The sequence below is a fragment of the Catharus ustulatus genome, chromosome 15, assembly GCF_009819885.2.
Source record: "Catharus ustulatus isolate bCatUst1 chromosome 15, bCatUst1.pri.v2, whole genome shotgun sequence".
Taxonomy (NCBI): Eukaryota; Metazoa; Chordata; class Aves; order Passeriformes; family Turdidae; genus Catharus; species Catharus ustulatus.
The window spans coordinates 14,904,677-14,918,216 of NC_046235.1; the positions used below are offsets into that span (position 1 = coordinate 14,904,677).

Below are 13,540 nucleotides of genomic sequence, written 5' to 3' on the forward strand. Positions count from 1 at the left end.
CCTGTCCACACAGAGATGCTAATTTCAAATGACACCGTGTATTTGCAACAAACAAATTTCACAATGGCTCAACACAGGCACTACTTATTTATTTACTCACTAATGGTAAGATTACTGGATTTTTCTGAGCTAATGTCTGCAGCTACAGCAGTTACAGTTACTGTGCAATTAACTAAAAAACAATATTGGCAGTCTAAAGCTTGAGATTAACACTACATTTTCAAGTTGTCTCAAGAAATGCAATCATCTGTTTGGTAGCAAGGAGAGCTAGAATACTGTGATAGAAGTTAACTCATTTAGAATAAACACCTCTGAACAGAGGGTTCGCCCCCACACCTCACATGATCATACAGAGAAACAGTTTAAATAATTAAGTAATTGTCAAAACAAGGAATAATTAAAAGTGACAGCAATCTTTAAGATATCAGCTCTATTTGCAATGTAAGTTACCAAGTCTCATTTATATTTCAGAACATACATTCACCTTCTGCAACTCCAATAAAATTATCTAAAATTATCAAAAGGCTTTTTCTTCTCTTCACATCCCAAATGATCTTAGAGAACCTTTCAGTTGAGTAGTCTTGTAGAATGTAAAACACACACCTCCAAAAATCGCACAGGGAGGTATTTGTTTACTAAGTATAAAGTAATGTCTTGAGAGGAAACACTGAGCACAGTCTGTAACCTACATCAGGATGATTCTAAACAGCTTGACAGGATGGAGAGTAACCACCAAGAAACACATTTATTGCTCTGACTCAGAATGGAGTACAGAAAAAAAACCCTAACTCCCAATAGGTCCCATTATTATTGCAACAGATTAAAAAAATGCAGGACAGACACAGTCTCATTAAATAAGTTGAGCATACACTAATATTTCTAATTGTATCCCAAATGAACCAGTTAATATCTATTAAGCATGCAGTCAATATTTAACTGGTCAGGACAGGACACACCCTTTGGATGAGGGGAGGAAAAAGTACAACTTTGAGATGGTTTTCTTATAGCCCATTAATAGACACTGACAGCATTGGTGTCATGGTAATTTCACTGTTAGTGACAAACCAAACACCTCTAGAAAGATTTAATCTATTTAAAGTAACACAGAATACCCACTTCACCACTCTGATACAACCCAAATATATACCACCAGTATTTCTATTACAATAAGTTGTAGAAAGTGAATTGAAAGCTTCTCATGTGAAGAGCTGTTGGATCCTGAGATCAATTCCAGCCTGAATCACTCAAAGTAGCACTACACAAGACAAAACTGTATTTCAATTTTTATCCTTTCTCTGAATTTGGGACCAAAATATTGATCCTCCCCATCACAGCAGTGACAAACAGAAAGGTTGGTTTGGGACCTTCAGGTTGTGATATGAGATAGAGCAACCTTAAATTTCAACTTGCAGTTAACAAACCCCTAACAGTACAGTTTTAAATAACGAATATACGTAAAAATGTCTTATCATGGAAAAAGGCTCCCAGAGCCAATCCTATCCTTTCTCCATCACCACAAGTGTTTGTGGTGCCATGAGCAGCTGTTTGTAAAACATGGGGCCTAATCAGTCATGAACCCTGAAACCATGGGGTTTTTTTAGTTGATCTCAACAAGAGAACACGAGCAAATACTGAACCACACACCAGCAGCACAAGGAAGGCAAAGACAGGGAATGGCCAGGTCTCTGTTAGAAGAATAATCTTAGAGCTCCTTAACTTGCTTGTGAAATCACGTGCTCAGGGTGTTTTGCACTCCACTTGTACTTTGCCCCCAGCCACTTATTCTTGCCCAAATATCATTCCTTCCTTTATGCCAGTACAAATATTTGTGTGGCCATGGAGTTAACTATACCAGGGAACCAATCCAGTGGAAAAGCAAATTGGCAAAAACAACTGGTTAGTCAGAGATTCTCTCACTGAGCAGAAAGTCTGTAAGTGCCAGCAAAAGGGAAAGAACCGTGCAGGCTGTGGCAGACAGGAGCTGAGAAACCTCTTTCACCATCAGCCTATGCTCACACCGACTGTGAAACTACAGACTCTGATTTCATGGCTTGGGTTAGGTTCTCTTATCAGTGAAAGTGCTGACTGTGTTTGAGATTTCAGGGCAACTACAAGGGGAGACTTAACCCTGTGTCCAACGTCCTCCACTTACATGAGAACTTTTAAGGGGCGCTCTCCTCTCCTTGCCTATCCCAACACTGCTGCTCTAACTCAAACACAGATAACCTACAAAGTCCTTTTGGGACAGAAAGAGCTTCCAGTTGGGTTTGTTCCTCTTTCCAGCTCCTCACCCAGCAACCCAAACACCATCACTACACAGCACACTATGCAACAATGAGTAATGAATACTCTTCCTAACTGGTACTGAAAAGATACTCAAGAGTACTCAGAGCACCACAGTCCATTTTACAGCTTTCTGAAAAGAAGGTACCAACTCATAACCATTTCACATGACCTTACCTTGGCATATCTTAAAAAAAACAAAAGAGTATACAACCCAGTTAGAATCTGTTTTGCAGAGGGCCGGAACAGAGGGACCATTTTGTTCTGGAGAGTTGTGCCCTTCTACACAAGTGCTCTTTCTAAAGAGGTTACCAAGCATTGTTCAAGTTTTAGCTGTGTAACAGCTCCTCATTCCAAATGGAACAGGTAAATAAATAAAGCTCCTGCTACAAACTGAAACATGACAGCAGCTGTAAACCCTTGTGTCTAACTGGATCCATATTTGACCTGTGTCAATAAGATCCAGATCACCACAAGGAGCTGGAAAAAGACCAACTGCAAATCTGACTACTTTATTCACTTGGTACATTTGCTACTAATTCAGCTTTTCGTTTTCTTGTCCTACATGACTTTTGCCTTATGAATACAAAAAACTGAAATAAGCATTCAAACAAAGCCTGTAAAAGAGCCAACTTTTAACAAAAAGTTATGCTATTGTACATCTTTATATCAGTAAAAAAAAAAATACTAAAGGGAACAGTTCTTCTCAAGGAGTTTCAACCTCCTGCCCCTCTTCTTTCAATACCATCTCAGTTTAAGTTCAGAGCACACAATGGTAATTTGGAAGCTCAAGCACAAGCCAGTAAAGTATTTGAAACACACTTGAAGCAACAGGTCAACAGGCCAGTACACTCTGTATGTTGGAGATGAGTTCAAACTGGAATTCTTGTATTATGACTTTGGACAAACTGTACTCAAACTTCAGAATAAATCAATAAAAGATACTCCTTAAGTTCCAGAATGAAGCACACACCTCTCAAGCATTACATTTTTCTGCTCTTAACCTACCACCCTGTGAAGCAATGCTTCACTCATTCTCCAATGGTTCATCTTTGTTTTTAGAAAAAAAATATCATTTTCATATAAGTACAGAAATTATTTTAACATTTGAAATGAATGGAGACAAATATAAAAGAATCAGATCAGCATTTTAAGATTGTATTTTAGGACAACTGCAACACTTACAGTTGGACACTGAAATTGCAAAGCCTGAGGAGAGAAAGCAATAGTGTGCCCAATGCTTTGGAAGTAATTATACCTTGTATATGAAATAATTATGCAAACCAGCTAGTATTCTGTAACACACTAACTGGCAACACAACCAAGAAGAATTAGCACAGGACTGAGTTAAGCACCTCGATCCTTCTGACCACAGCTGCACAGTCATGCAGGTAAGGCTCTTATCCTTCACCAGTTTCACGCACTCCCCAGGCAGAGCCCAGTCCTGCCTGGCAAGGACACACAAAGCTCTGCTTTAGAAGCATTTCAAGAACACAGAAGTTGTCACACATTTATCACTTAGATTCCCTGAAAACACAAAGCCAACACCTGAGCTAGCCTTACACAACTTAACACAGGCTATTGTCAGCTAGCACAGGGTGTAAAATGGCAATAACACATTTGAAAGAGCACTAACAAAAGCACCACTTGGAGTGTGCTGATGAAATTGTGTGCTTGGCCACAACTACCTTATGCCAATAATAATAAACCTTTATAAATCCATCAGCCTGTCATATTTGCCTGCTTGATGGATTATTCCACCAGCTGAATATTCAAACAAGAGAATGTAAGATAACAGAGAATAACACTTTCACAGATGCTTATCTACCATACTCAATTACATGGCCCAAAGACTAGAACCCTTTCTCTTCCTTATTAATACCAGGAACTTTCTGGAAGTTTTTTAAGGGAAGGAGGAAAGTCTCAAGAAGTAACTTGCTGTTACAAGTGCTTGGCAGACTCAGCCATGACTGGCTGCAGAGTCAAATGCTACACTCAAATGCAGTCTTCCTTTGTATTGCCAAAGCTTTCTTCTCTCTCTCAGCTCTGTTAACCAGGCAGAGCACAAACCTTCCCAGGGCTGAAGACCATCATCATCATCATCTTGCTTGTAATGATAACATAAAATGCTGTTCTTAAAGTAGTTACCAGCAGGACACCTCTTAGCACCAACAGGAGAATAACCCATGCAGTGAGGGTTAACTAACTGTCCCTTACATGAAACTGTGGAAGTGTTCACTGCCCTGAACATCTTGGCTAAGCAAAACAAAATAAATATAGAGAAAACTAAATGATCCTGGGACTGAAGCAAAGGAGTTTACAGGAGATTCAGATAGCAGTGGACAAATGTTAGACAATCACTTACCCTTCTGCTGGATATATTATATGATGGATCATTTACAATAATACCTACTATTACTGAACAAGCAAGCAGCATTTCATTAAAGAGCTCAATAGTCTGGGTGGACAAATCCATGAACCACAAGAAAATCGCCTGTAAATAACAACAATTACAGGCACATTAAAAAGAGAAAGCAGTGAGGCTGCAGAATTGAAAAGCCCCAGTTAAGGATACATGGGATCCTGCCTATTTCTGGGCAAACAGGAACACTCTACAGGCAGAGAGCAACCAAAAGTCAACAGTAAGGTCTGTAATTGTAGGGTAAATGACTGGGGTGCATTTATCACATCAGTATCCTGCAGACATAGCACGAGATAGCAGACAGCAACTTGAGACTGGAAGTGAAGAAACACAGAATTTTAACTGAGAGCAGCACAATGTGACTTGGTTTACTTAACAGAATTCTGTCACTAGCTTCCCTCATCTGTGACCTGGGAGTGAAGTGCAAGGTCTCATTACATGCTTTAGGCTACAACAGCAAGAAATTGCAATGACAATAGAAGCAGTAATTCACTCTACTTTACCAATAATTTACCCTCTTCTTTACAGATTGTACAATTAGAAACACTAAAGAAAACATGCTGTTTATCAACCAGAACTTCTCCCCTGCCTAGTTCTATTGGAGCTCATGACAACAGCTCCTTTAATCCTTCCTTTTCCCCAAACAGTGAAAATCCTTTTCTTTGCATAGATTTAGCATCAGAATAAATAATAGAGGACCCAAGTGCCTACCTCTAAAATAAATTTTAAGGTGTTATAATGCTTCTCAATTACAATAAATTCTAAACAAGACTATTTGCTCTCCATTTAAAAAGAAATTAAGCTATTACATACTGAGGCAATTCATCAAGCTTGTGAAGTGTATGGAAACAGCTCTACAACACTTCACCTCCCACTCCACAACACAAGGGAGTGCAAACACATTCCTGCTGGGCCACTAGAAAGGTGTGGCTAAGAGCAGCACCAGCAAAGCAGTTAGAGCTCAGGTGGACAAAACTGAACTGGAAGGAGCATGGAACAAAACAGGAGTATGGCAACTGTCATATTCCTATTACTGGCAAGAAATTTTGCAGGCTCCTTTAATTTTTAAGTAAAAGTGACAATTACCTCACTCACCTCAACTAATGCAAATGAACATCTGGATAATACTGTCCTATCTACATTCAGATCTGTCACCTTCATCCCTTTTTTCATAAGGCTGTTTCTTATCCTTTGATGTGGGAAAAGGTGCTTAAAAGGAGCTCTCTCACATTAAGGTCACGCATGCAGAAGATCACAAAAGCTAACAATGGCAATAGAATTGTAAAGAAAGTGGCTGTAAAATCTCACCACACTGTTACACCTGATCTCAATGGGTCCAAAGGTCTTCCAGCCTGCCTGCTGCATGTCTTGCATGCCTGTGGCAGAAAGCAGGTAGCAAAAACATCAACACGACATCTTCATTGAGAGAAGTTATTGCAGTGAGGAGTCCAGCTGGTCTTGCTACCTATACACACACAAACACTGTGTTCTGCTTGGAGCTGAACCCCCTTGTGCAGATTAACAACATGAAGGAACCTTTCAGTAAAAATAACGATCAGCAGTTTCTGCTTCAAGAAGAGGAAATTCTGCAGAACTAAAGAGAGTTGATGGCCTGGCTTTTGAACTTGGCTGCTAGGCCAAGCTGGTAACTTCAAGTTTCTGACAAGTTAAAACCTGTTTCAACAGGGTTTCTTAATATTCCCTGGTTTCCTTTTAAAAAAAAAAGTCATGGGGTTTGTTCTGTAGAACTCTCCTAGAAATCTCACAGGGAACACAAAGCACAACATGTACTTGTCCAAAAAGACTTAAAAGTGAAGTTACCAAGTTGCATAACACTCTGTATTTCCACAGCTGGGACTCCTGACTCTCAGTGACTACAGCACCTTTTGCCAGTTCTGTTACCATAAAGTGAGGAGAAATTTAGCTAAGGCCCCTGGTGATGTGATTATCAAAGAAAGTACTGATACATCTATACCAATAAAAATGACTTTTCTTGTGTAAGCTGCTTCTACACAGTACCAAGCAGTCTGCAGATCCCTAGCCTCCTCCAGCTCCTAGCAGTAAATGCAACACTTGGCCTCAAGTTTCACCACAACTGCAGGATTGTTTCAGAGCAGGCATGGGGTAACCTGAACCCTCTGCCACAATATCTGGGACTGCTCTGACCAGAGCATCCAGAGACAGAGCTGCAGATCCCACAGTGCAGCAGAGCTGTGGGAGGGAGGGAGACCAGACTCCTTCCCACCTGCCAAATGTTGCTGCAGCTCACACTCCCACCAGCAGCTCCAGTGTGTGACATGTGCCTCTGTGCTCTGTCACAGGAACTGGCCACCTCCTGCCTGGAATGCTGAGGGACACAGCTCCACTGCAGCCCTCACCGAAGCCCATGACAAAAGAGAATGGGACAAGAAATGTCTGGCATTGCCTCAGGAGTGACTCAGAACTGCCACCTGACTCACCAACTTTGCACCAAGCACCACCTTGGCCCTGAGCCATTAGAAACCTCTGCCATTTAAACAGAGTTCACTGTCCTGGAGCCAAGGAGCTCAGCACAGAGGGCTGAATTTATTTTCCAACTGTTTTGTTTACTTTCCAGTTCAGTTTTGAATTACTGGGGAAAAAGAACCCATACAAGTGAACACAAAAGTGAAAAGCTGCCTTCTTAAGTTAATTTATTCACATAATAATACGAAATAGAATTTACTCCAGAAGAAATAAGAGTATGTAGACCTGCACCTTCTAAACTATAAACTAGCCAGAAATTCAACAGAAATTCAATATAATTCCACACACTTGAAGAACTCCTGAACACACTGCAATACCCATTAAGAAACTGGAGGGTGGAAAAATTTTGACAATTATTTTGAAATTGCAATAATAAACCTTATGACAAGCAGATTTTACTGGGTACAGACAGGTTTAATTAATTATTTATTTTAGACTACAGAAGTATTCACAATGCCCAGCCAGAAACAAGGTATTACTGTTCAGTCAAACCTAATAAAGGTACTTAATATTTAAGGGAGGGAGTTGCACTGGCATTGAAAAGCAGTGAAGCTAGCAAAGGGCAGAACAAGACATGTAAAAAAAGGATTCCACCACATCCTAGAACAGCAATCTAATACTCTGCCAGTCCTCCTCCTAAACTCCAAATCCAACAGGACTACCCTCAGTATCTAAAATAACTGTCTCATGCACAACAGGATGCAGAGCCATACTCTGCAGTTACTAGAAAATGCTACCACAAAAATAAGAGGTGATTGTGGTATGAAGAGAATTATAAATCAGAATTTACCTGATGAACCTCACTGCCCAATTCCAACCACACCAAAGAAATATAGAGACCAAATACTTCAAAATCACTAAATACAAATTCGAATTTCTCATATGTATTTTGCAGTTGCTAACTTATTTTTTGTTTCTAAGACTTCCATGAATGTTAACAGGTTACCATTCTGACCTGGGTTTTTGCATTTTAAGTAACCCACAGCTATTTATCATTGCTCACAGAATCGTCACACACCAAAGTATCTGAGCATTGTGTAAGAAAAGTCCCCCATGTTGAAATAGCTGACCTAACCAAGCTTTCAGCCACTGAAGCAAAAATAAGGATGAAAAAATAAACCCCAGATGAGTAAACTGAAACTCTAAGATAAGAATCAGCTGAATATGGAACCAAGATACAGAACTCAAAAGCACTGTCAAAGCTATCAAGGTTTGAACTAGGAAAATTTCAAGATATTTCCACATTTTCGAAATCCTCATATAATCATATCCCCTTTTTATGGAAAGAAGGGCAGTTTCTTGTTAAATTCAGTATGCTGCTGCCACAGCATCAGCTGTTATTTATGAGGCAGATTATATCACTTAGCTTCCTCTGCAGAGAATTTGGTTAAGTCATGGCCTTAAGACAGAAGACATTATGACAAATCTGCACCACACACAATGGGACTGTTGATCCTGATGTCTGTAAATACTATTTACTCTGCAGGCTCCACTTTTGTCCTGCCCCTCCTCCCCCTTTTTTAAGAAAAAGCATCTGCTTTATTTGGATAATGTTATTCCCAGAAAACTGAAGTTTATTCAAAATAATATTTTTTATTATTGGCAATGTTTGCTTCTTGCACCTGTTCTGGAAATAGAATGTCTTTTCCAATTCAGAATTTGATGTACTGTTGGACTTAACTTATATGCTTAGAAGTAAACATTTTAAAAACACTGACAATATTATAATGCTACAGTGATCATGAATACTACAGACAAAAAAAAGTACACAAGTAAAACTTAGGAAAAACTTTATTTCCCTGAAAGGTCCTGGAACTCAAGTCAGGGTTTTACTCCTAAATACCTCCTCTGTCACATTATTAAAACTACTTTACCCAGGTTTGACTTTGTATACAAGAAGCTGCAAAAAGCAAATAACTTCCTCAGGACAAGATTTAATCATGGTGGTTTTTAAATATCATCCAAATCTTGGCCTAGAAAAGTCCCAGTCTAGTACACAGCACCATGAGCAAAACAGTTGATTATCATGAATAAGCTGACACTTCAGTTTGCCTTCTTTAAGCCTATACATCACACAGGGCCCTTTAAAAACTCTTCAGAGAAAAAAAAAATTAAAAGCTTAAAACAGTTTTGGAAGACTTTTGACTCATACAACTATTTGCTATTAATACCATATGGTATATACCAATTTACAGATCTTCAGTCAGTTATTCCTCTTAGCATTCCACAATTCATAGAACACAGAATGGAAAGGAATGGAAAGCAACTTCAGGGAGCATTTAGGCCAACCCCCTGCCATGAGCAGGGACATCTTCAACTCACAGAATTACCGGGGCTGGCAGGGAGATCTGGAGATCATCCAGCCCAACCCCCTGCTAAAGCAGGAACACCTGGAGCAGGTTGCACAGGATCACGTCCAGCCAGGCTCTGAATATCTCCAGAGAAGGAGACTCCACTGGAGCTCTCTGGACAGGCTGCTCCAGCACTCTGACACCCTGAAAGTAAAGCAACTTTTCCTCATATTGAGACAAAACTTCTGTGTTTCAAGTTTGTGTCTACTGTCCCTTGTCTCATCACTGGGCATCACTGAAAAGAGTGATGGAGAAGTGCTCCAAGCTTTCCCCTATACACTTATTATTTAAGGAGGCAAAGCAACCTTTGCTCAGTTCTCCATTGTACCAAATTTTTCTCATGCCAAAAACAAAGGGAGTGGCTGACACACGCAGTAATAACGTCATGCTCTCCATCTGCAACGCAACACTCACGACAACCGAGTCCATAGACAAGTTTTCAGTGGGAGGAGGCTCTATTCAAGGAAACAAACTCGTAAATATCTGAGCTATTTAAATGTGTAAGGGGTGCGAACGGGCATCTCAGTTCTCTACCACGCTTCACCTCTGAATGGCAGGGGCTTGTGAGTCAATGGCAATTGAATGCAAAGCTGTCCTTCGAAGGAGGGAAACACTTTAGAGAGAGCATGTCGTAACTGGGAAAGCTAACTGAAAACATGCAGGTGAGAGACTTGTCTGTTCCCCCTCCGAGGCCTAAGGGCCACGCTGGGAGCCAATCCAGCAGAGACAGAATCCAAGGGCTCGTACACCAAAGCGGGCACACACAGCCCGGGACCCTGGCACAGGAGGGGCACCCAAAGCTGCAGCACTGATCAGCCAGAGCTGCAAGGGCCCAGATACGCCCGAGAGGGGCGGGAAAGCAGCCAGCCATAATGGAAAGGCCACAGACTACCTGAAAAGCAACTCCTGCTTGCCTGCAGCCCCGGAGGGGCCCCAAAGCCACGCCGGGAGGGCGTTCAGGAGCCACCCCGGGCAGTCACCGTGGGACAGGGACGGGAACAGGCAGAGACAACGGGGCCGGGGTCAGCCGGGCACAGAGGGGGTGTGAGGCCGCCACCTCAGCAGGGGAGGGGCCGCGGCCATGTTGGGGGGGGCAAGGGGAGCGCGGGCCCGGCTGAGGGGCCACAGCCGAGCCGCCCCCGGCCCCCCGCGCGCGCCCCGCCCTACTCACGCCTTGTCCACCAGCTCCCGCACTTTCCACATGTTCAACATTGGCGCCGACCGCCCGGAGACCCGCCCGGCCCCGCTCCCTCCGCCGCCGGCCCCAGGAGGCCCCGTTCGCCGCTCTCCGGCCGCCGCCGCCTCCGCCGATCCAGGGACGCGGCGCCGCTCCCGGAAATGAAGGGTCGGGTGGGCGCGCGGGGTGCTGGGAGATGAAGTCCCGGGGAGGGGGGCCGGGCGCGGAGCCTGCGGGGCGCCGCGGGGGCTGCCGGGAGTTGTAGTTCGCGGGTGTGCGCGCGGGGCCTGCCGGGAGCGGGCCTGAGGGGCGGGAGGCGGGACGGGACGGGACGGGGGGAATCGGTCAGGGTGGGATGAGGGTGCCGCCCCCCTGTCCTGAGGGCTTCATGGGCGGTCTCACACCGCGGGGACACCGCGGGGACACCGCGGGGACACCGCGGGGACACCGCGGGGACACCGCGGGGACACCGCGGGGACACCGCGGGGACACCGCGGGGACACCGCGGGGACACCGCGGGGACACTGGGGGGTTGTGCCCATGTGGGAAGCACGGCCAGCCGGGCTCAAACCCGCCCTCAAACGTCCCTCACACCTCCCTCGCACCCCTGCAGCCTGGATCCGCAGCCCGGCGAGGCACAGGCTGGAAAAAGGCTGTGAAGGAGTTGGTTAAAGTCAAAACACTGGTGTAGAATCCATGTCGGACCAGAATGTGGTTTTATACTCGGTTTAAGAGCAGCATCCTGTCCTTATGGCCGTCCATCTGCTGATCATGGTGTGCGGTCTGGAGCGAATTGCCGCTGGAATTTCCAGATCGCCAAGACGCGGATTTGGGAAAGAAGGGCTGGAAAAGCAGACGGGAGGTGCAGCATGGGGCTGCCCCACAGTCTGCACAGCCACGAGCCTTGGCTGCACCTCTGGAGAAAGACAGAGTTGATTGACAAAACAATCACACAAAAGCTGCCTCAGGAGAATATTGGCTGCTTTAACACGCTTGCCAACAGGCAAGACCATTTCAGATATTGTCCATTGAGCGGCAATCACAGTAACAATGAAAACAGTGAAGTCATCAAGGTCAATTTACAATCAGGATTGTCAGACAGTTTCATTACATACATTTATTTTCTTACAAATTCTATTTAATGTGAGTTTTAAATAACCCAGTTTCATTCTCGATGTATGGTTTTTGTTTGTGTTATAAATACATACATTTTGCCAAAAGACAATATACATCTGCAACCTTCTATATCCAGAGACAAATGCAAAATATTTTCATTTTAGTTATTCTAAAAAGCCCGCAAAACAAGACACAAGGAAGATCAGTTGCAATGGCACTTGCTGCTCTAATAAGTCACTTCTTTTAAAAGTTAGTTGTTCTCTGAACTTGTCAGGAAAGCTAAACATCTGAACTCGTGCCCATTTTCTGACATCCTGCAGTATCTTTCACACAGACACTTCCATGACTTCTGGCTCCTGAACATGTCCATGAAATCTCTGAATACAAGAACTTCCCGAGCAGATCATCAAATCCAGCATCCTCTTCCTAAGAGGTTAATTAATGTAAAGGATGTGGATGGATCAGTCCTCAAGTACATCTTTCAAATTTTCAGTTTTCTGTGGCTTAGGGACTCAGCTCTGGAGTACTCATGCTAAAACTTTTCCTTTAGGAGCACATTTGTTTTTTTAATTTAACTGATTGCTTTTTGAGCCTTTTTAGATGAGCCTACACTACACCTCGTGGCAGCGAATTCAGTGTTGTCACATGACAAAATTGTTCCTTTTGTGTGTTTTAAATTGTCTGCTTCATAGCTTTACCAGTTCAAGCAGTGTGAGAATTTGTACCTAACAATTCCCTAGCACTCTTTTCCTTATTAGCTGCAAATTTAGAAATCTATAGATTTCTTACTACACTGTATATTACTGCCTTAAGGCTTGCAATGTTCTTAATTTCTGCTATGACCACCTAGAGATGGTTTATGGCTTTTTTCTCAGTTCCCTTCATAAGAGTTGTTAACAGAGTTTTCATTTCTGAGTGCTGCAGAGCCCTGAGATGATATTTTAACCTGCAGCACAATACCAATGGTGATGTGGTTGGTGTGTAACTGAACTCAGCACCAGTTTTGCTGCCCCTACAAATGAGAGGCATTGAGGGCTGGGAGGAGGGAGGTGCTGAATTTCATACTGTAACACCTGGCAAAACAAGCTGGGTGAGCACTCTTGCTGTTTAATATCAACCTTTTGGTTTTTCCTGTGAGCACACTGACATTTCTCTTCAGGAGCTGATGATGTTTGAAACCTCTGTTTAATGAAGAAATAACAGAAGGTACAATAATTGGAGCTTGCAGAAACACACCTTTTCTGATTGGCTGGGAATGTTGTTATTTTTAAGTGTGGCTTCAGTCCATTCTGGATCAAGATCAGATTTCTAAATACAGTTCTGATGAACTGCAAATTCCCCAGATTCTGCTGTGGTGCAATGAAATTGATGTTCCTGTTAGATCTGGTTTCCTTGAGCAGCTGCAGAGTGCTGGGGCAGAGCTGCCAGCTCACAGGGGGCTGCCAGATTCCAGGGTCCACATTCAGCCACACCTCAAAGTGCACATATCCCCAAAATCAATGCACCCATTCCTCACCATTTTCCTGTCAGGGATAACATTTGAGTTGAAACAGTTGAGGGTCAATAAGCCATCAGGATTTGGCTGATTTGTTTGTTTTATAGAAATTGTTTTTTCCATGTGAAAAAGTATTTACAACCCACTGTGATCGCATACTTCAGGAAAAAAAAATGGTAAAGAGTATTTTA

General features: G+C 43.0%; 1 protein-coding gene across 1 annotated transcript in view; it reads right to left on the reverse strand.

Annotated features, from left to right (window-relative positions):
• CLINT1 (clathrin interactor 1) overlaps window positions 1–10,852 on the reverse strand; it is a 47,617-nt gene extending 36,765 nt beyond the window's left edge. The window contains 1 exon segment of the mRNA XM_033073390.1: window positions 10,733–10,852. Coding sequence (XP_032929281.1) covers window positions 10,733–10,773 — 41 coding nt within the window. The 5' untranslated portion in view covers window positions 10,774–10,852.
• Window positions 10,853–13,540: the final 2,688 nt, after the last annotated feature.